This window comes from Vigna unguiculata, chromosome 3, assembly GCF_037176805.1.
Source record: "Vigna unguiculata cultivar grain cowpea cultivar isolate G323 ecotype 2 chromosome 3, ASM3717680v1, whole genome shotgun sequence".
In the NCBI taxonomy this organism is placed as follows: domain Eukaryota; kingdom Viridiplantae; phylum Streptophyta; class Magnoliopsida; order Fabales; family Fabaceae; genus Vigna; species Vigna unguiculata.
The window spans coordinates 53,236,811-53,257,073 of NC_140794.1; the positions used below are offsets into that span (position 1 = coordinate 53,236,811).

At 30.3% G+C, this 20,263-nt stretch overlaps 2 protein-coding genes and 3 non-coding genes across 5 annotated transcripts; 2 read left to right on the top strand and 3 right to left on the bottom strand.

Annotated features, from left to right (window-relative positions):
* The first annotated feature begins 1,269 nt into the window (after positions 1-1,269).
* LOC114177005 (expansin-like B1) lies at positions 1,270-2,802 on the top strand. Its single transcript, XM_028062221.2, has 3 exons — positions 1,270-1,482; positions 1,628-1,740; positions 2,146-2,802. The coding sequence occupies exons 1-3, from the start codon at positions 1,350-1,352 to the stop codon at positions 2,641-2,643; spliced, it is 744 nt and encodes a 247-aa protein (XP_027918022.1). The 5' UTR covers positions 1,270-1,349; the 3' UTR covers positions 2,644-2,802.
* Positions 2,803-6,262: 3,460 nt separating this feature from the next.
* On the bottom strand, positions 6,263-6,334 carry TRNAE-UUC (transfer RNA glutamic acid (anticodon UUC)). The gene has a single exon. It is a non-coding gene; the product is annotated as a tRNA-Glu (tRNA).
* A 157-nt stretch (positions 6,335-6,491) lies between these two features.
* TRNAE-UUC (transfer RNA glutamic acid (anticodon UUC)) lies at positions 6,492-6,563 on the bottom strand. The gene has a single exon. It is a non-coding gene; the product is annotated as a tRNA-Glu (tRNA).
* A 381-nt stretch (positions 6,564-6,944) lies between these two features.
* On the bottom strand, positions 6,945-7,016 carry TRNAE-UUC (transfer RNA glutamic acid (anticodon UUC)). Its single transcript has one exon. It is a non-coding gene; the product is annotated as a tRNA-Glu (tRNA).
* A 5,647-nt stretch (positions 7,017-12,663) lies between these two features.
* On the top strand, positions 12,664-13,460 carry LOC114175504 (expansin-like B1). The gene is made up of 2 exons (XM_028060260.2): positions 12,664-13,007; positions 13,108-13,460. The coding sequence occupies exons 1-2, from the start codon at positions 12,681-12,683 to the stop codon at positions 13,291-13,293; spliced, it is 513 nt and encodes a 170-aa protein (XP_027916061.2). The 5' UTR covers positions 12,664-12,680; the 3' UTR covers positions 13,294-13,460.
* The last annotated feature ends 6,803 nt before the right edge of the window (positions 13,461-20,263 follow it).

Sequence of the window (20,263 nt, forward strand, 5' to 3'; positions counted from 1 at the left end):
ATTTCACTCTGAAATCGTGTTATGCGTGCACAATTTCTTCACAGTGAAGACACAACTTACCTATATAAAATTTTGAAAAAATGTTCATACCATTATTAATGTAAAAAAGAAAAACCTAGAATATGACTAGGGAGGTCTCATCAACTAAGAAAATTTCAATCTGGCTTAATATATTATGTATTTTAGTACTATTTTCCTTTTAAATGATAAATATTTTATTTGATCATGGTAAAAAAAATCTTTCCCATAATTATTTTTCATATAATTAGTTAATGTTTGCTACTCGATAAGATTAACTTATAATATTTATTTTGGAATAATTAGAAAACGTAATTTGAAATGAGTCTTACAAGATGTGACAAATATATATATATATATATATATATATATATATATATATATATATATATATATATATATACTACTTTGCGTAATGCGATTGTTCAATGGTATTTAAATAATACTAATAATTTACCTATATATTTTCTTTTCAACATTTTTGACTTCATCAATAAAGAGTGCTCTAAGGTGATTTAGAAGAACTGTATAAAATAAATATTTATAATCTGACCGGAAAGGAAACTGTCATCGAAAGTAATAAATCATTTTTTTTAATAAACATTGGTCCACAAAACATGGTCAATATTTCATACTTATAACATAAGGATTCAAATATAAAAATACATAAGAGTGTATTGTTTCCATTATTCAATGTTATCCAATCTTCATCCGATCAGAATTTAGACAATTAGAAAATCAACCTCATTTTATCCACGTATGCTAACATATATCTCAAACATGCATACAAGTTTACTTTGTCTTAAGGTACGCACAAATATTACCTAACCCGCAGTGAAACAGTCGTGGTCTAGTGAGAGAAAACGCGTGCACCTTTTAGTCATCTGAAACTTACAATAATTAAAATATGCCCAAATAATTTATATGATGCATCAGATACTTTATTTAGAAGAAAAATCATTATTTTTTAGGGTTAAATAAAAATGACAGTTTACAGAATTATTTTAAAAGGTTAAATAAATGATATTGCTATATATTAATTAGTGCATGTGTAGGGGTTGATCGTTTGTAGTTATATAAATTATTTCGGATATTATGGGTAATCAAGGACCCTTATCTCTTTGATCCAATTGTCTGAATCTTCTAGCACGTACAATAGACGCCAAAGTGGAGAAAATCTGGGGTGTATGACAATGTTATACGTATCTACAACTGAGACTGTGTACTATAAATACATCACCCCATATCTTTGTTTCTCCATTCTCATATACTTCATTAGTTTATCGTCTCTCTCTCTCTCTCTCTTCTACCTGAGAATTTAATTTGTAATCATGGAGCTTAGCTTTAAGCACCACATTGGCCTTGTTTGTATCATACTGCTCTTTCCTGCACTGTGTTACTGCCAGGAATATACTAAATCCAGAGCAACCTTTTATAGTACCTCTGATGGCTATGGGACTCCAAGTATGTCACTCTCCTATCTATTTATCTATTGAAAACTAAATAAATATATTGTTTTATAATATGCATGCTTCTCTTTTATGATGCTTTCTATATTTAAGCTACAAAGTAATCACATAACACAATGGTATATGCATATATATTTTAGCGGGAGCTTGTGGATTTGGAGAATATGGAAGGAAGATGAATTGGTATGATGGAAGCGTCGCAGGAGTCTCTGGGCTATGGAGGAATGGAGTTGGCTGTGGGACATGCTATCAGGTACGTACTTTTCTTCTTAAATTTCATTATTTCTTTTCAGTGTAACTAATGTTTCTGATAAAAAATGAGTTTTAAACTTAATCCAATCTCACAAAATCGGTTTGTAAAGTGAAGTTTGCACTTCACCTATATATATATATAATGAATTCACCTTATCTCTCATCGACGTCGACGTGGAACTTTCCACATCTACTGAGACAACTTCCCGAGATTAGACAATATCATCACAGAGAAAAATTCACGAACTTAGTGTTTGACCAGTTAATTAGGATGTTAATTAACTATACATGAAAAATATAGCAGGTCCTTGGTAAAACAAGTTAGGTTACTTGGTGAATAAAATTTTGCGTATTATTTGACTAATTAATTATGCAATGTTAATATAAACGATCGATGATGATTCAGGTAAAGTGCCTTATAGAAAACCTATGCGATGAGAATGGAGCATACCTGGCGGCAACAGACCAGGGTTACGGGGACAACACAGACTTCGTGATGAGCCCACGCGCCTTCACACAACTGGGACATGATGAGAATGCTTACGAAGAACTTAAGAAATACGGTACAGTGGATATTGAATACAGAAGGGTTCCGTGTAGCTACACCGGCAACGTGGTGTTCTATATCAAGGAAAGTAGCAGCAACCCTGGTTACTTTGCTGTGGTAATTCTGAATGTGAACGGAATAAACGATGTCACTGCGGTTGAATTGTGGCAGTCTGGAGAATGGAAGGCACTTAACAGAAACTATGGAGCAGTGTTTGACTTTGCTAACCCTCCGAGTGGGGAAATCAGGTTGAGGTTTAAGGTGAGTGGCATGTCCGATTGGGTGGACCCCAGGATTGTCATTCCTAGTTACTGGCAGCCCGGAAGCACTTATGTCACCGAGGTTCAGCTTAAATAGAAACCACAATCTTAACAACATATGTTGCAAATAATTGGCACTGTTATTCAGGTGTCACTCGATGTTCTTGGAAAGGGATTACAATAAAGGGAGATTCCTGTACTTCTCAGTTAAGATTACATGTAATATGAATGAAATAAATGTGTTTGTTTCGGATAATTATAACATGTTTTATTAAGTCACAACTATCGAAATCAAAGCAAAATATTACAAGAATAAATCTAAAAAATGCTTATTAGTGGGTTATATTTATTGTATAGTATTTATCTTTCTTTATTATATTTAATATCAAATTTTTACTTATATTTAGATTATTTTTAATTAATAATCTTTTCTTAAGAGTGAGTTTCTTATATATTTTTTTTAAGTAGTATGTTCTCTCAAGAGTAAGTCTCTTATTGTTTTTCTCTTTCAGTTATATATATATATATATATATATATATATATATATATATATATATATATATATATATATGATATTAGTATTATACATATAAAGTATTTGACACCATTCTTACTTTAAAACTTTAAGAGAATAGTGTTATATGTGCCTTTATTCTTATATAATGTTTAATTTTGTCTATTTTATCTGATGTAAAACTTTTAATTCACACTTAGATGATTAATATATATATATATATATATATATATCTCAAAACAAGAAATTTTAAAATTTACCTAATTAGTATAGGTAATTTGTAATCTCAAACAAAAAAAAAAAATTAACTACAAAATTGGCAACGAAATTACTACAATATTGTCGTGGCATAAAATAAGGAGCCAATTAACGAAGAAAAATACTCCTAGTTAATTTGTAGAAATATTTTATTCAATTTTCCTTTTTCATAGTTCTATATCTAGATTATTTTCATGGTAACTTTATAGGCCTTGCATAGCTAAAATTATCCAATATTTGTATTAATTTAAAAATAATTTCATAGTTAATTTCTACTAATTCCTGGTTAATTGTAAGTCTAAGACTTTCATTCCAAAATTATTTTACAGGAAATTCGTAATTATTTTTCATCTCATATAAATAATGCATAGATAATTTCCATTTCAATTTAAGTTTATAAATTAAATTTACTCTCTATTCAAGTTTCATTAGTTCAAATTAAATTTGTGTAGATATTTTGGCTATGGTTTAAGAGGTGACGAATCAAAGATAACATTTAATCCATAACTAATTACTATTTTACAAGAACAAAATACCCGATTAGCTAGAGATGTCAAAGTGAGCCAACCCGACTCACACAGATTGGCTCATTACGAACTGGGTTGAAAATGAGTGAACTCAATCTGGCTCACTTTATGGTGAGCTAGAAATTTTGCAACCCGACTCAACCTACCACAGGTTAATGGGTTAAGTGGGTTGGTTCACAAACCCACATAAAAAATTATTTATGTATTTATTTTTAAGTATTCATATATTTAAAGAATTTTTTAAGCAATTCATGATATGACAATCACAATAAAATCAAGAACCAATGTCTTCATCATGCTCACCACCAATATATGATGAATTATTTCCAAGAAAGTGTCCATATAATCCAAGAAAACATGGCTAATATTACACATTTTCTGTCATGTTATTCAACAAAATATAAATAAAAAAACTACACATTTTTGTCATGCTACTTTAGAAAAATTTGTTTATAAGACAGTTGATTGAATAACTCACTATAAAGATTATAGTTCAAGAGTAAAGTATCAATGTATATAACTTGACAATCAAATTAATTAAAAATTTAAACCATTCAAATATTATTCAGCAACATTTTAGCATTTAAAACTATAAAATTGTGAACCTATATAATTAGGGGTAGTAAATAATTATTAAAAAAAATTAAAAAAAATTGTAAAAAGATGTTGGTGGGTTAAGTGGGTCAACTCACCCTCAACCCGACTCGAACTCGTTTAACTCGTGGGTTAAGTGAGTTGGGTTGAGTTCAACCCACTTTTGAAAAAACTGAATTTTTCTCAACCCAACCTGGCTCGAACCCATGGTAAGCTGGGTTGGCTCACCACAATCGGATTAGCTATTGTACAGGTAGACATGTCAAAGTGAACCAACCCGGCTCACACGGGTTGGCTCACCACGAGCCGGGTTGAAAATGAGTGAACCCAACTCGGCTCACTTTTTGGTGAGCCAGAAATTTTGCAACCCGGCTCAACCCACCACGGGTTGGAGGGTTAAGTGGGTTGGCTCACCAACCCACCTAATTTTTTTTTTTTTTTAGTATTCAAATATTTAAATAAATTTTTAAGTAACCCATGAGATGACAATCATAGTAAAATCAAGAACCAATGTTTTGATCATGCTCACCACCAATATATGAAGAATTATTTCCAAGAAAGTATCCATTAGTCTAAGAAAGCATGACTAATATTACAAATTTTTTGTCATACTATTCAACAAAATATAAATAAAAAAACGTTTTCATGCTAATTTAGAAAAAAAATTGTTTGTAAGACGGTTACTTGAGTAATTTACTATAAAGATTATAGTTAAAGATTAAAGTATCAACATATATATAACTTGACAATCAAATTAATTAAACATTCAAACTATTCAAATATAATTAAGCAACATTCTAGCATTTAAAAATATGAAATTGTGAAGAAATATAATAGGAGTAGTAAATAATTATTAAAAAATTAAAAAAAAAATTAAAGAAAATTTAAAAAAATTAAAAAAAATTGTAAAAAAAATTTGGTGGGTTAAGTGGGCCAACCCACCTTCAACCCGGCTCGAACCCGTTTAACCCATGGGTTAAGTGAGTCAGGTTGAGTTCAACCCACTTTTGAAAAAGTTGAATTTTTCTCAACCCAACCCGGCTCGAGCCCGTGGTGAACCGGGTTGGCTCACGGGTTGAAACCCATTTTGACATCTCTATGTACAGGTAATCTTCCTTGTTAGTTCTATCCATCGATGTCATTTGATTGCCAAACAGGCAAAAACAAATAAAACACATGGTCACTAGCTTGCATCAATCAATCCATACTTAACATATATATGCTTCAAACAATTATTTTAAAATTGAATATCTCTAATTTCTTATTGTTCAAGTAAAATGTATTTCTCAGTAAAAAAAAATATAGTATATTAATATTATGTTAGTTTACCGTCCAACCAACCCGATACTTGAAGATGGCCCGACCTTATACTTGAAGATGGATATTAAACCCCTAAAAACCGACTTAAAGTTTATGGGTTCAAGAATTGGATCTATATTTGTCTCGGTAGAGTTGTCAAAACGGATAACCCGGCCTAATCCGGCTCGACCCATCATGGGTTGATCACTTAGTGAGCCTACCCAACCCGACTCACTTATTAGCGAGCCAAAAAAATTTGAATCCGACCCGGCCCACCACAGATTGATGGGTTAAACGGGTTGCCTCATGGGTTCACTTAATTAAAAAAAATACAATTTTTTTAATTTTTTCAGTCAAAACTAAATTATAATTATACTTAAAATCTAAATAAATTTTAATACAATCCAAATACAAACCAAAATCACAAAAATACAAATTATTTAAGTGTTGGCTAAAAAAACAACTTAACATGGCCCAAATACAAGGTCCAACTTATTAAAATACATATAAGTCGAAGAAAAAGTTCCATTACCGGGAATCGAACCCAGGTCTCCTGAGTGAAAGCCAGATATCCTAACCGCTAGACGACAATGGACTCATGTTCCTAATTAGCGAGCCAAAAATATTTGAACCCAACCCGGCCCACCACGGATTGGTGGGTTAAACGGGTTGGCTCATGGGTTTACTTAATTAAAAAAAACACATACCAAAATCACAAAATAACATGACCCTTTATTTGCCCGAAGAAAAAGTTCCATTGCCGGGAATTGAACCCAGGTCTCCTGGGTGAAAGCCAGATATCCTAACTGCTGGACGACAATGGACTCTTGTTCTTGATAATTTATGTGTTGGCTAAAAAAACAACTTAACATGACCCAAATGCATGGTCCAACTTATTAAAAAATACTTATGTGTATTGACAGACCAATGAAGGGACAAGGGGGAGTCCTGGCCCCCCAACTTTTTTTGAAATTTTTTTATTTATGTTATATGAAAATTGTTTTGTTTTTTATTTTTTAAATTATGTATAAGAAATTTGATTCTTTTGGAATTTTTTAAATAATAAAAATATATATTGGGAATTGATAAGAATTAAAATAGGTATCTTTTTATTTATTTTATAAAATATAACATTTAATGCTAATAAATAATGAAGCATAAAATTAAATTTAATAAAAAATAAAAAAATTTATTAAGATAAAAAATTCCATTGCCGAGAATCGAACCCGGGTCTCCTGGGTGAAAGCCAGATATCCTAACCGCTGGACGACAATGGACTCTTATACTTAAATTCTCTACTATAGTTATTGAATTATATATGAATCCATTAATTGGTAAAAATTAAAAATGATAAAAAAATCTATTGTCAAGAATTAAGCCAAATCTCCTAGATGAAAGCTAGATATCCTAATCACAAGACAACAATGGACTCTTGTTTTAATTTTTCTACTATATTAATTTTCCTTTTAAAATGTTGTGCAGGAAAAAACCAAACTAAGTCAAAGAAAATAGATGAAAGTAAGATATAAAAGAATAAAGGATGAGATTGTAAACAAAGATGTTCTCGTACACTTAATAGTTTCACATCACTCAAGAGTTGAGGTCAAATGCAGTTTAAATACTCATTTCTCCCTTCACTCTTAAAGTCACCTTTTAAGGACAAAACTATGATGGAACTCTACACTTAAAAGCGGACAATACCTCAAAAATGCAGTGATGTGTTAAACAACTCATGTGTTATTATGAAACATACTTAAAACGTTAAATAAACATAATAAAATTTGCTTAGAAGGACTAAACTGTGTCAAAGTTTCAAAAAAAGACTAATTCTAATTTTCATTTATAGTTAAAGGACAAAAACATATCTAACCCAAACTTTTTACATAAAATTATTCATGATTATTTTATAAGGGTACCTGGTTTAGTTTAATTCTATTCATGATTAGCAATTGCATGGATAATCTTCCTTGATAGTTCTATACATCGATGTCATTTAGATTGCCAAAGAGGCAAAAACAAATAAACACATGATCACTTGCATCAATCAATGCATACTTAACATACACATGCTTCAAAACAATTATTTTAAGATTACATATCTCTAATTTCTTGTTCTTCAAGTAAAATTGTATTTCTTAGTAAAAAGCTATAGTAGATTAATATTATGTTACTATCCTTATTAGATTTGAGGTGGTGGTGCTAGTTTCAGTTAAATCGGTGTAAATGGTCTTCTTCAAATGTTCTAGCATGTGATTAGTAAACAAAGATAAAATTGGTCCAACATATACATTAGACGTGTTTGAATAAGAATACATGTCAAAGACCTAAACCTTTTGAAAATGAAGAAATCCTAATATTATGAGATCAAAGTTGTAACTTCTGAAAAATCTCTTCTTCTTTAAACCTGATGCATTTATAACTGTTGAATTAGTACTTGAATAATTTTGTTCTTACTTCTCCAACATTATGTACTCATATATGACTCCTAAACCAACGAATCAATGATTAGTTAATTCATATGACATTAAATTGTAAGGCCCAATTGTTTCTGCCACCTTAATTTTAAGGGTTGCCCTGCAGCAGTGGGCCTAAAGGCTGGCCCATGATATAAGAACCCTTCGTGTTGCCCTAAATTCACATTTTTCATTCACTTTTAGAAAACCAGTCGTCACCCCTTGCTCTCACAGGACGCTCTGCTAGGGTTTCTCTCCAAGCTTTCTCGAACTAGCTCCGAACCAGTTCCTACTCCACGTAAGTGCCCCTTTTCTAGATCGTATGAGTTCCAGTACTTTCCTTTGTATTTTTACAGTTAGGGTTCGTACTAATCCGCCCTTGTCCCGTGTACCTCCTGTCTTTTTCAGCTCTTTAGTGCGTTCCAAGGGCTGCAGTGCTCGTGTCGTGTCGTCAAGGCTTCGGTTGGCTCTGTTTCCAGGTAGGGAAGCTAGAACCCACTCGTGTACTTTGTTTTTGCTGCTGTTTTGCTTTCGTGCTGAGAGTCCTTGGTTGGTTGATGTTCTGAATGTGTGCAATGGCTTGATATGTTGTTGTGGACTGGTGGGTGCGACTGTTCCAGGAAAATAGTGGCGAGATCTGTTAATCTCGCCCAAGCGAGTCAGTCTCGCCTAGGCGAGATGAACAGGGAGCTCGCCCAGGACTTTTGCGCGAAAGGTCGCCCAGGCGACTAGCTCGGCTTTTGAACGAGCGAGCATCTCGTCCAGGCGAGAGGGGTCTCGCCTAAGCGAGATCCCGCGAGTGCTTCTGCTCCCTTTCTCGAGCCCTCGCCTAGGCGAAGGGGGAGCTCGCCTGAGCGAGCACGTCTCGCCTGAGCGAGACCCCTCAGCCTGAGCAGGTGTTGGGCGAGACAGTGTTGTGTTGAGATGTTTGTTTATTTCTGGATGATCTGTTTTGGGTGGGTATGAATGTTATGATGCGGGACATGTATATAGTGGAGCATGATGTATACGTAGCATGATTCATGAAATTTAAATGATGGGTTTGGTATGAGTTTTGGCATGTGAACTAAATAAGATTGGTATTACTAAAGTGGCATGAAAATGAGATGAGTTGGATTCTATGTACATGAATGGATTATGATGAGTTGGAATGGGTATGTGAAAGGTAACGGCTTTAAAGGTTGACATAATGAATGTACCCTTGCATGGTGAATATTATTTGACTGTATGATCGTATTTTTGTCTGTGTTAGTGCATAATTCCTTGGGGTCTCTAGGTGAGACTTTCAGGGTCGCGCTTCAGTGGTCGAAACGTAATTCCATGGCCCCTGGTAGTGGGTGTCCATGGTGGTGCCCCATCTGTATAACTAGGTAAGGATTCAAGGTAAGGTTGCATCTTGACACTCTAAGGAGTCAGTTAGTCTCACCTAGAGCGGACTAACTCCTGTGGTGAGAGTAGTAGGAGGCCCGAAATTCATTAAGGGCTAACCTTGTGGTGAGGGAAAATTAATCCATCGTAACACTTGTAACACATAGCTCGGGGGTGAGCAGAGGTATCCACCACAAGTGCGGGCATCCGCTGAATCCGACCAAGTTATACGTATCCGGATGAGTCGAGTCGAGTCGTAGTGTATTGATTGAAGAGTCATAACATGCTTGGTTGTGGTATGGATATTGGATGGTGAAAGTATATTTGACTGTATGATGAAAATATTGTTGGCTCTAGCTTACCCTGTTTGTTGTCTAGTTGTCTTGTATGTGGTTCTTCTTTCTTGCGATGATCATCAATTTGATTGATGGGAGCAGATGGACGAGGTTCTCGTGGTCAGCAAGGAAATGGTGATTCCGCTGCTTAGCCTTTTGGGCTGGATTTATCTTATTCATGATTTCTTTAGGGCTATGGCCCATGTATCGCTTTACGCATTCCTACTCTACACTCTTTGTTAGACTTGTATCTGGTTTCCGTTGGCATCGTGGTGTGCCCAGGTTGTAGGGGTTGGGTTAAGAACCCCAAAACTGCGCTACTGCACTATCGTTTGCGTGACGTTTCCTTTAATTTCATTTAATAATTAAATGGGACGTTACATAAATAATTGATATCAAAAGTTATAATTAATAAAAGAAAACAACATAGAAATTTCATAAAAGCAAATAATATTATTTGTAAAAGTTTATAAATATACATATCAGAAACATGATGCTAAGGTTACATACAATAAATTTATTCAAGTGTTGAGAGACGTATTTCTTATCTTTACTTTCATTTTTATTTTTATCGTGTGTGTATCAGAAGCATGATGCTAAGGTTACATACAATAAATTTATTCGAGTATTGAGAGACGTATTTCCTATCTTTACTTTCATTTTTATTTTTATTGTGTGTATGTGTACGTGTGATTCATTAGTAATCTTAGACTATTGAAATTAATACAGCATTCAAAGAATTGAAACTTGATCGGTGATCATAAAGTCAAAGGTTCTTGGAATAGGATTCGTGTATTTTTCAGAGTTAAATATAATATGAATATGAAATTGAGATAATTTATAATGCATGAAAATGAAGTAGTTGAAGTTTAATATTGACAAACTGTAAATATAATGTATTAATTTTTTGTTGCACACCAATTATATATGATAAAAATACAAAGTTTATATTGTATTTTTGTCAATTTTGGAGTTCAATTGAGTCATTGAGTGTGAAAGTTTCTTGAGAGATAATAATATTTATCACTTGTTATTGTTAAGTGAGAAGACCGGTGCAATTACCGTTTTTAGTCGCGAATTAGATGTTGTTTAATTGTTATGCTGCAGAATGGACAACGTAAGTAAATGTTTGAAGAAAGTGAAGAGATAGGTTACAGATATGTCATAGACGGTTGGTTACAACAGCAGATACCGTTAAGGGTTCATGATCTGAAAAATATATCGATGCCATCCTTGACGCTAAGATTTTTCTTGTTTTATTTTACCATTGGTTGTTGATGTTGTTACATAAACTAAGGCTCGTATTGTAGTTTGCAAGGTAGATATTTAATATTTTTAATCCAAGAAAATAAATTAATAGCAATAGAGAAACTTTGGAGTGAAAGAACAATTATGGATTAAGTTTTAGAAGCAGAATAATTTACGAACTGCTGCGTGGAAAATGAATTTTGTTGATTATTCCATGTTGAATGGAAATTTATTGGTTAGGTAGAGGAACCCCATCATTGCAGTGACTATGGCAGCAGTAGAAGAAGAAGATTAAGTGAGTAACAAATATAGTGATAAGAAAGAAATGAAAGGAATGAGTAACAGAAAGTAATGATGATGGGATTGTTGAGAGAGTGAGTATTTTGATTTTTTTGTCTAATAAGACCGAAAGATAATGGTTTTAACACAATTTTTTTATTCTTTTTCCTTTTCTGTAAGCATTTTGTGTAAGTTTAATACCCGTTAACTGGTTTTGAACAGAAAAATCTACGGAAGAATTCATTAAATACATGCTTTTAAACTATAAGAAAGTCAAAGGTTTGGTTTTGGGTCAAAACCAAAGGGTACCTTTAACATATGTTATGCCTTGCCCATACATTGTCATTTTATTATTTAAAAATGAGACGAGATTTACCAGCAGTGTTATCAAATTTTATCAAAATTGACTCGTTATAGCCACCCGAATTGATCCAATAGGAAATCTGTAAAACAATTCATTCTTGTGCTGGTTGTTGGTGGATTACAAATCTTATAGTGATTGATTAGTGTGACTTTACAGGTTTTCAAGTGGAGTGGTTGTATTAGATACGGTTTTATATCCACAATGAATATTGTACAAAGGATTAAACAACTAATTTTGATCATTATATATCCTAGTATCCAGATTTATGAATTATCACGATCTCGGCGAGTTCTAATCCCTCGCTGATGGATCAGGTCGTGCAAATGGAATTATCGTAGATTGTAGAACAATTAGGTTGTCTAATAATATTAACATAAGTTAGTAATTACTCGTGCTTTATTATATTCTTGTGTGGGCATGGAATGATCTACGTACAACTTAGCTTCGAACCAATTTTCAGTCATGCTTTTCAAGTTGGATTCAAACTTAAAATAGGGTGGTGACTTTCACATCCACAGAAAAAAAATATATACTTTATCACTTAAAGTAATAACGTTTTAATTATATCCATTCTGTTTTTTAACTTTAAATTCTAATACACCTTATTCTATTATTAAACTGGGTTGGTAATTGAACGTGTATTTTTTAAGAATGTCAAAGTATTATTTTCCCATAAAATATATCCAAAATGGCTTAAACCATAGATTTTTCCATTCAAAATCAGTAACAGTAGTACACAGAAACCCAAACTATTCAAGAGTGGCAGGGGTCTCTGGGCTATGGAGGAATGGAGCTGGTTGTGGCACGTGTTATCAGGTACTTATCACACATATCAATTTCCTAATTCACTGATTATGTATCAATAACAAATTAAACACTAATGATCAAATATGAATGATGATGGTGCAGGTAAAGTGCAAAATAACAGAAGTGTGCGATGTGAATGGAGCATTCCTGGTTGCTACGGACCAGGGTTATGGAGACAGAACGGACTTCATCATGAGCCCACAGGCGTTCTCAAGACTGGGACGCAATCAAAATGCATCTGCAGAGCTTAAGAAATACGGTACAGTGGAGATTGAATACAGAAGGGTTCCATGTACGTTCATCGGCAACGTCTTGTTTCACATCAAGGAAAGTAGCAGCAACCCTGGTTACTTGGCTGTTGCGATTCTGAATGTAAACGGAAAATATGACGTCAATGCTGTTGAAATGTGGCAGGTATATATGTATATAATGTCAACTTATATTATATTCGGCTAACGCATGCATGCACACAACGATTTCTGAATCTGAATTTTGTTGTTGAAATGTTGTGCAGAAAGGGCAACAACGATGGGAACCCCTGCGCAGAGTGTATGGGGCAGTGTTTGACTTTGCTAACCCACCGAGAGGTTCAATTCTTCTGAGGTTTCAAGTGGGCGTTAATTGGATGATACCAAACATCCCTATCCCTGCGAATTGGAGGCCTGGGGCAACTTATGACACCAAACTTCAGCTTTACTAGACTCAGAAATTCATTTTCGATCCCAGCAACATATTACAATAAAATCTCTAAGCTCCGCTGTTTTTCTGTTTATTCTTAATCTGTGTCCATGTTTCTGTCTTAAGGGGCTCGAATAAATAATGGGGATTCTTGTACTTTCCTATTATATAAGAACAAAATAAAGGTTACTTTGAAGACAAATCTTGTTTATATATTTTTTTTCTCCTAGTATATAGTTTTTAGGGTTAAATATGTTTTCTTTTCTTACTTTTAAGTAAAATTTGGAATTTGTCCCTCTTTAAAATTTTATATCAATTTAGTACTCCATCTTTAGAGATGCGTGGATTTAATCTTTCTTACCAAATTTTTTTAAGTTTATCTGACATTTCAAGCGTATCTCATAATAGTATTTTGAATTGTTTACACCGTTTGACACATTTTCGCTCCAATGTTAACTCAAATATATATATATATATATATATATATATATATATATATATATATATATATATATATATATATACTTTCTATTTTTTATTTCTTCTAATGATTTGGTTTGTCTAATTATTTGTTATGTTAAAATGATGTATGTCAATTAAAAAAAAAATTATGTTTCACATTTGAATATTTCTATTATGTTTTAATATTTTTATATATTATATATTTTCCTTTCACAGGAGAATGTTTAATACTCTCAATTTAAGTGTTTAATAGCATAAACATTTCATTTACTAGGTAATATAAAAAAAATATTATTTACTTATTATTATTCATTTTTGTTTCATTTGAATAAGTCTTTTATTTCGGTAAAATAAATTTCGTTATTATATGTTGATATTTAAAAAGTTTGCTTAGATCTCTAAGATATTTTTCATCTTATCATACCCTTAATTATACATTTGTTTTTCTTTGTGTGATTTATTTCACTAGTCTCTCAAATTGTTTCTAAGACACACATTTGTTAATTTTTTAATATTTTTACTTTTTGTTTATTTTCATCATGTAGAATACTATTTCAATGTATTTTATCTATTTATTTTTTATTTTCTAACTCATTATCAATCATACTGTAATTTTTTCACTATAATTGTATAAATAACTTTTATTTACTACAATATAAAAATTTAATGTAATTGCCATTATTTTTTTTTTATCACCATCCAACATATATTGGAATTCAAAAGATACAAGATCTATGTAAAAAAAATTATTATTATGTTTATTATTTGTTTTTTGCATCATTTTGATCAAGTGATGTATTATAACTTTTATTAGTTTATAAAAAAAGGATTCATTAGAATTTAAAAAATTGAAGTAAAGAAACATTTAAAATATATTTTAATTTGAATATTTATTTTCCTTTTATATTTTTTTAAAAATATTTTTAAATTTTATCAACTAGGCTTCATTAAGGTTTGCAAATTTAATAAATGTTTTGGTTCTCATGAATTTTTTTTTGGTATTCTAATCTAAAATGCAAATAATTATAATTTATTTCAAAGTATTTGATATCAAAGAAACAATTTTCCTCTTAATATTGAATATTTGATGATATTATGTTTCTTTTAACGTAATTTTTTATTATTTTATAAAAATTAATTAAAATTAATATTAAAGTAGTAAGAAAAGGGGTACAAGTATGGGTACGAGATTATATTCGTTATCCGATGGGAATGGTGATGGAACAAAAGTTTGATACCTGTTGGATTTTTGTATGGAGATGGGGATAGATTTTTTGTTACGGGATGAATATGGATAGCGAAACACGTACCCGCTCCGCCCCGCCCCGCCATGTTGTCATCCCTACCATGATATATTTAAAAGATACCATGATGATGAGATCTTTTCCAAATATTTTATGTATTTAATGAAAATTATTTTTAAATTAAAATTAAAATTAAAAAATTATAAATAAGAAAATTAAAAAAAAATAAAATTACAGAAATATAAATATGTAATTATAAAAGTATGAAATAAAAATTAAAAAATTTAAGCATTTAAAATTACAAAAATTAACAAATTACGAAATTATAAAAATATATAATTTCATAATTATGAAATTATAAAACATACAAATATAAAACTATAAAACTATATAATTAGAAAATTATAAAATTAAAAATTTATTGAAATTGTGAAATTATCAAAATACAAAATTATCAAATTGTAAATTTTTTAATTTTGATTTGTTGTAATTTTGTAATTTTACATTTCATAATTTTATTGCTATATATTTAATATATATATATATATATATATATATATATATATATATATTTAAATTTATAATTTTAATTAAGTTTAAAAATAATTTTTATTAAATACAAATATCTCGTTATCACGGTCTCTTCTACCTAAATATTATGTAGCGATATCTAAGAGAGTGACAATGCAAGATAAGTGATACATAGAAATTTAATTCTATGGATTCAATTGAAAAGTTTTAAAATATCGAGGACTCAACAGATCACAAAAATCTATTAGAGACTCAAATTAAAATTTTCAAATTTATTAGGGACTCGAAACATAATTAAGTATATTATATATTATTATTATTATATAATATAATTAAAATAATTAAAATAATAATAAGAGGAAAGTTGCAGTTGGGTTGCCAATTCATTTTCGTACACCTTCATATTCACTATTTGCACCACCATATGTTGGATTTTTTAATTTTTTTAATCAATAGTGAAAAGCGTGAGCTAAACCAACACAAGTATTTTTATCATTATTAATATTTTATATTAATAATGATATTATTATTATTATTTATATTGCTAATAATAATATTATTATTATATAATATAATTTAAATAATAATAATAATAAGAGGAAAGTTGTGGTTGGATTAAGCCAATTCATTTTCCTACATCTCCATATTCACTATTTGCACCACCATATGTTGATTTTTTTTTTATTTTTTTAATCAATTGTGAAAAGTGTGGGCTAGACCAACACAAGTATTTTTATTTTATAGAAAAAAAATTAAATAACATGTACTACATAAGATAAACTTTGATGATGACTGAAAAAATAAGGACTAAAATCAATACTATAAAAAATACAGGGATCAAATGGTATATAAGTTTTGATGAGAAATTATTTCCAATTGTAAATAATATTTCAGGACAAAAACATATTTCTTCCTTTTCTTAATTATAATATTTGATAAGGGTTTCTCAATTGTTATTTTTGTTTGATTTTTTTTTCAACTTTTAACGATGATTCTACATTGAATAGCTATTGTTCATTTGTTTTTTTACTTAAAAATATCTCTAATAATCTTCATTGAAAACTTTCTTTCATTTACAAAGTTACCGTCATGTTTTTTTTAATGATTAGTCACTTGAGTGATCAATTATTTTTTATTTCTAAAATTTATTGCTATTTAAATTTTCTTTTAGTGAAATTGTTGAAAGTGTAACTATAACATCAGTAAGAAGGACAATAGAATCATTTACCGTTGTTGTCTTCAAAATAACAAATAAGTGCTTAGGAAATTACGCGTAAATCATTGAAATATGGATAAAAATAGTTTAATCCACATTTTTTGATTCACTTTTAATTCATTTCTTTAATTATTATTAAATTATTTATTTTAATTCTTTCAAGTAATGTGATATAATGATTTAATGGTGATTGAAGTGGTATGTTAAAAGTGAGTTAAAGTATCATTATCCATAAAATATATATGGGTGTCAAAAGCAGAACAGTTGGCAAAATGGATATTTTAATGTTCTCAAAAGAGTAAGTAGGGAGGGGTTTTGGAAATGAAAATAAACCAAAAAAAGGAACAAATGTTAAAAGCAGAACAATGGGCAAGTTGGATATTTCCTTGTGATAAATGACTAAAACCCCAAAAAATGGATAGGTGTCTAGACATTAGAGATGACTATTTTAGATTTCTTTTTCCTTAATACATTATTTTCTTAATTATATATATTTCATTATGATTTATGTCCAACGATTGTTATTTTGTTTGATTTTTTCAATTTTTACCGACGATTCTCCGTTGAATCGTTATTGTTCCTTTGATTTTTTACTTTTAACAAAAATCTCTAATAACCTTCGTCAAAAACTTTTTTTCATTTACAAAGTTATCATCTTGTTTTTTTTAACGATTGTTATTTAAAAGTTTTATTGTAGTGAAACCATTGAAAATAACAAGAACAACACTAAGATGCACAATAGAATCATTTCCGGTTGTTGTCTTCAAAATAGAGCAACAAATAAGTGTTTCGAAAATGACACATAAACCAGCGTCGAAAGCCAAAAATTGACAAAATAAGTATCTTAATGTTCTCTTAACAGTTAGCAGGGAGGAGGTTCTAATAACCAATAAACCAAAAAAGGAACAAATGTTGAAAGCAGAAAATTGGGCAAGTTGGATATTTCTTCGTGGTAAATAACAAAATCCCAAAAAATGGACAGGGATCTAAATATTATAGATGACTATTTTAGATTTTTTTTTGCACTAATACATTATTTTTCTAAATTATATATATTTGATTATGATTTATGTCCAGCAATTATTATTATGTTTTATTTTTTTCAACTTTTAATGATGATTCTTATTTTCTGTTGAATCGTTATTCTTCCTTTTGATTTTTGACTTTTAACAAAAACCTCTAATATCCTTTGTTAAAAACTCATCATCTTGTTTTATTTTAATGATGACTTCCGATACATCATGGATTTTTTGCATTAATAATTTTTAAATTAATTTTTTTTTTATTTTCAAAATGTAAAATAAGTTCATCTAACATTTTTAATTTAAGTTTGTTATTTGATTATGAACTTACCTTTATACTTTTGTTTACTTCTACTAACATTTTATAATAATTTTTTTTACCTATATTCTAATTTTACTAATATGTTAAGAAATTATTTTCTTACATCAAGTTATTTGATAAAACTGTTAACATAAATTTATTCATGATTATTTTATAAGAGGGACCTGGCTTAGTTTAATTCTAGGTGGGTGATAGGTATTTAAACATTACTTAACATTTAATCATATTTCACTTTTAACATAATGACAGTTTTCGCCATTTTCAAATATATCAATTTAGAAATTTTGTAAAATGTGTCATGTCAATTAAACTATACAAACGTTTTACTCGCTTCTTTTTTCTTCTTTTTTATTTTTTTGTCATTTTCCACTTTGTTTTCTTAATTAAAACAATATGATTTCAATATTTGTAATCCAAACAAAACCTACAAGATAAGAAAAAATTAAAAATTAAACAACAACATCGAACTGTAATTTTCATAATCTAACTTAATAACATTCTTGGTGGTCTTAGAGGGAACGAGTTGATTAAAGTAAAAAAAGATATGGTAACAAAATATATTTAATAAGAGCATTTTTTTTATCTTTTCACCACCCGATAAGAACGGATATATGGGGTGCAGAAAGAAAAGATCTATAGATAGCTAAGGTGACCATGTAAATGTTCATAGGAAGAGGACTACTAGAAATTTGAAGTAAAAAAGTAGATGGAGAATAAGGTACTTTTTTTAAATTAATAGATTGAATAATTTTTTAATTATATGTATTCATTAAAAGATTAATTAGAATTTTGATTATTCGATAAAATTTCAATTTGATTCATTAGTTAACAATTATTTTCATGGATAGATATATCTACATCCATAATAATATTTTAAAAGCAAAATTAAATTTTAAAATCACAGTTCTAAATTTCCAAAAACAGATTTTTAGATTTAAAAAAATATATAATTATACAAAAAAGGCCGAGTTAAATTTTATAGCCTATAAATGGATTTTTAAAAAAGATATGAAGATTTTAAAAATAATAAATAAATTAATAATTATGCATAAATTAAATAGATGAGTTCAATTTAATTATTTTGTTTTTATTTTATAATATATTATCCATAATAGAAATATATGATAGAAATTTCCAAATTTAATATACATAAATGACATTTAATTGTAAATATTTCATCCACATATAACATACATAATATATAACTTTTTTAACTTTCTTACACGGTTTGGTTGGCTTTTTATTTTTCATATAAGCAGATTTTTTTTTTTCATAACCTTTTAATTATAAAATCTAACTAAAATTTATAAATGATATTTTAATTAAAATAAAATTCAAATCTAATTAAAATTTTCATCGTTAAAATTATAAGAAGTTTATTAGTAAATTTGATCAAATATAAACAGGAAAATTAATGTTTAATAATTTATCATTTTTTTTACTGTAAAAAATGATTTCACGATTTACAATTTTAAAAGTTGTTTCGCCTTCTAGTAGAAACATTTACCAAGTTCAAAATTAACACTAACCACGATCCCTGCAGCCTGCTTTCCATCCTTCCCGCCTCGTCTCAGAAAAAAATCATGAGCGATTCAAGTGACCGCTTCCGCCGACTCCCCGCCGCGCCTCAACTCCATTGTCATGGTGTCGCTGTCCGAATCCCCAGAGCCCGTCCCCAAGACCTTTTCCACACGCCGCCGGAAGCTGCCACCGACGGCGATGGCCCTTACGCTGTTAATCACGCCGCCGATGTTGACGCTGGGACGAATGGGCTCGTCGATTTATGTGAGGGCTCGGAGTTGGTTGATTTGGGTAGGGATTCTGAGTTAGGGTTTCCGGAAGTTCAGCGGTCGAAAAAATTAAAAGTTTCGGAGGTCGATCTGGGTATGGATTCTACATAGGGTTGAGTGGAGGTTCAATCGCAGAAAGGGGAAGAGGTTATGGGGAATTGCGTGGGGAATCTGGTTTTTGAAGCAGAAAAAGCTTCAGACTCTTCTGCCAAAATTTTAGAAACCGTCGTCGTTGGGATCGTTAGTTTGAGTGAATCCGAGAAAGTGGCGAGTAAGTCAAGTGATGGTGCAGTGGAAGGTTCTGGAATGGGGAAGAAGAGTGACGAGGAACGAGTGGAAAAGAAAACGTTTGATGTGTTAAGATTTCTTTCAGAGATTAGTAATGAAAAGAGAAAAAATCCTGAT

What these genes read in the sequence shown, in the direction of transcription:
- LOC114177005 (XM_028062221.2), top strand. Translation starts at nt 1,350, where the DNA reads ATGGAGCTTAGCTTTAAGCACCACATTGGCCTTGTTTGTATCATACTG. An exon ending in TGATGGCTATGGGACTCCAA is followed by an intron (nt 1,483 to 1,627) that starts GTATGTCACTCT and finishes TATATATTTTAG; the next exon opens with CGGGAGCTTGTGGATTTGGA. An exon ending in GCTGTGGGACATGCTATCAG is followed by an intron (nt 1,741 to 2,145) that starts GTACGTACTTTT and finishes ATGATGATTCAG; the next exon opens with GTAAAGTGCCTTATAGAAAA.
- LOC114175504 (XM_028060260.2), top strand. Translation starts at nt 12,681, where the DNA reads ATGATGATGGTGCAGGTAAAGTGCAAAATAACAGAAGTGTGCGATGTG. An exon ending in ATGCTGTTGAAATGTGGCAG is followed by an intron (nt 13,008 to 13,107) that starts GTATATATGTAT and finishes AATGTTGTGCAG; the next exon opens with AAAGGGCAACAACGATGGGA.